A 2,560-nucleotide genomic window follows, 5' to 3' on the forward strand; every position below is an offset into this window, starting at 1 on the left:
GCCCCGCCCCCCCCCCCCCCACCCAAACAAAAGAATCGCCCTGGCCCGGCTCGCCTGGATGGCGACGCGCAGGTCCCCGCCCAGCAGCACGAGGTCCACCCTCGGGTCAGGGTCGCCAGCGAAGACCAGCGCGTTGGCGTGCTCCCGATCCAGGCTCAGCTGGGTGGCCACCAGGTTGAGGTCGCCGCCGGGCAGGCTCAGGCGGCCGCGCGCGCGCAGGCGCGGGTCGCCGCCGGCGCCAGCGTCCAGCACCAGACGCCCCTCCACGCCCACATTCATCACCACCGGCACCACCGCCCGCAGGTCCGGCCCCAGCGTCACCTCCAGCCCCTCCAGCCTGGCGGCGAGCGGGGGCGGCAGGGGGTGGGCAGCGCGGGGGGGGGCCCGGCCCCGGGCCACGCCGTGGCGGCCGTCGCAGCGGCGAGGGGCGCCGCGCTCGCCCCCCCGCCGCCTGCCACGCCGCCGGTGCGCACCACGGTGGCGACCTCCCGGCGCAGCGCCGCCTCCAGCCGCTCCGCCAGCCGGCCCTTGCCCCGGACCAGCGCGTCAAAGGCGCGGGAGACGGGGCCCTGCGCGGCGGGCGGGGCCCTCGTGGTGGGTGACTCCCCGCCCCCGCCGATGGCCGCGCTCTCCACCGAACCGGGCAGCACGGTGATGGTGCCGTGGCTGACGCGCAGGCGGCCGCCCACGCGGGGCGCGGCCAGCGACCCGCGCGCTTCCAGCGCCGCCTCGAAACGCACCGCCGCCGCGCCGCGCACTCGCAGCTCCAGGTTGGAGGCCTCGGCCGCTAGCAGGGGGGCGGGGGCGGGGTCGGGTGCCGCGCCGCGCGCCGCCTGCATCCGAGCCGCGCCGCCGGCGGTGAGGGGTAGCCAGCCCTTGGCCCTGCAGGCGGGGCGAGAGAGTGGGGGGGGGTGGGGGCCTCAAAGGAAGGGGGTCTGTGATGCGGGTGGCGCAAGGGGGTTGGTGACTGGCCGTGACAGCGGCACGCCCAAAGGCCATGCCGTGATTGCAGGGGAGGGGAGCAGGCAGGAGGGTGAGTTGGGAGGTTGCACTTGGGCCCCCGTCACCAGGTGCTATTCTCCCGCAGGAAAGCGACGAGGCGCCTTGCATCTCCGCAGGTCGTGCCATCCACCCAACCACGGAACCGATCCCAGCCAGACCCAGGAGTGGCGACCCGCAAGCGTCTGAGCGCTTGCACCCCCAGGTGCCCATTCTCCAGCACAAGGGTCCACCAACCCCCTGCTCCACCCCTCCCCCGCCCCCAAACAACACACACACGCGTGGGAAAAAATAGGAGACCCAGGCACCTGATGATGCCCGTCCTGCCGGAGCGCGCTTCCGCGGCGTCCAGCGTGAAGACGCCGTCCTCGCAGCGTGCCTGGGCGTTGATGCCGCGCAGCGGGAACTTGAGGTAGGGGCAGGCCAGCACGCCCTTGGTCAGCCGCGCCGTGCCGGACACCATGGGGTCGGCCACGGGGCCCGAGATGCTGTGGGGATGAGAGCGGGTGGGTGGGGCGAGAGTTGCTGGGGATTTGCGGGGGATGAGGGGTCCGACAGAGGGTGGACTGCAGAGTGTGCGAGCGCATGGCGGCGACGGTGCGGCCCCGGGAGGAAGGGCCCCAGAGCAGTGCGCACGCAGCATGCCGCCGCCTGGACCCTGCCGGAGCAAGCCCGACTCCTTGCCAGGGTATGGGGCGGCCCCCTGCGACTGCCGGCTGTCCCTCCCTCGCCCAATCAATGACCGCTCCCTCGTATCCGCCGGCATTCCGCCCGTCAACCTCTCCTCCCTCACCCCCCTTACTCACTCCAGGAGGACCTCGGCGCCGCCGCCCTCCCAGCTGACGTCCGGCAGCATGGCGGTGATCAGCGCCATGCCGCCATCGCGCACCGACACGCGCACGTCGGCGGCGCCCGCTGGCCCGAGGCCCAGCGACCCCTCGGCGTGCACGGCGCCCGAGGCGCGCGGCGCCTTCCCGCCGGCGCCGGCGCGGCCGGCGGGCGCGCGCTCCGCGGGCGCCAGGTCGACCTCGAAGGCCAGCGCGGCGTCCTCGGAGAGCGTGGCGCGCCCCGCGGCGCGCGCCAGGCGCGTGTCCCCCAGCGCGGCGTCGAAGAGGCGGACGGCGACGTCGCCGCGCGGCGCGGCGGCCGACCCGCGCAGGCTGCCGGAGACGTAGAGCAGGCCGTCGATGGGCGAGCGGCCGCCGCCGCCGTCGGCCGCGCCCGCCGCCGCCGCGGCCAGCCCGCTGCGCGTCGCCGGGGTCAGCAGGCCCCTGCCTAGCCGGCCCACCGCGCCCGACAGCGAGGAGGCCAGCGCGTCGAGCCAGGGAGGGCGCGGCGGCGCCGCCCCGCCGCCGCCGCCCGCCCCCGGCGCGGGCGGCGCGGCGGGGACGGCGTGGCGCAGCGCCGGCACGCCGCGGAACAGCGGGCGCAGCGTGGCCACGGGGAAGTCGGTGAGCAGCAGGCTCGCGTCCTGCGCCGCGCCAAGCAGCCCGCCCCGCACCAGCAGCTTGGCGTCGCCCAGCGCCAGCGCGAACTGTGCCGGTCGCGTGGTTTTGGAGTC

The 2,560-nt window shown here is 76.5% G+C and overlaps 1 protein-coding gene across 1 annotated transcript in view; it reads right to left on the reverse strand.

Annotated features, from left to right (window-relative positions):
- The window catches only part of F751_3243 (hypothetical protein), a gene marked incomplete at both ends in the record, with an annotated part of 13,423 nt that overhangs the window by 2,097 nt on the left and 8,766 nt on the right, over positions 1-2,560 (reverse strand). The window contains 5 exons of the mRNA XM_011403913.1: positions 67-159; positions 474-787; positions 1,279-1,487; positions 1,806-1,936; positions 2,501-2,533. Of these exons, the coding sequence (XP_011402215.1) occupies positions 67-159; positions 474-787; positions 1,279-1,487; positions 1,806-1,936; positions 2,501-2,533 (780 nt within the window). The remainder of the gene's footprint in view (positions 1-66; positions 160-473; positions 788-1,278; positions 1,488-1,805; positions 1,937-2,500; positions 2,534-2,560) is intronic.

Source organism: Auxenochlorella protothecoides (assembly GCF_000733215.1).
Source record: "Auxenochlorella protothecoides strain 0710 unplaced genomic scaffold scaffold34, whole genome shotgun sequence".
In the NCBI taxonomy this organism is placed as follows: Eukaryota; Viridiplantae; Chlorophyta; class Trebouxiophyceae; order Chlorellales; family Chlorellaceae; genus Auxenochlorella; species Auxenochlorella protothecoides.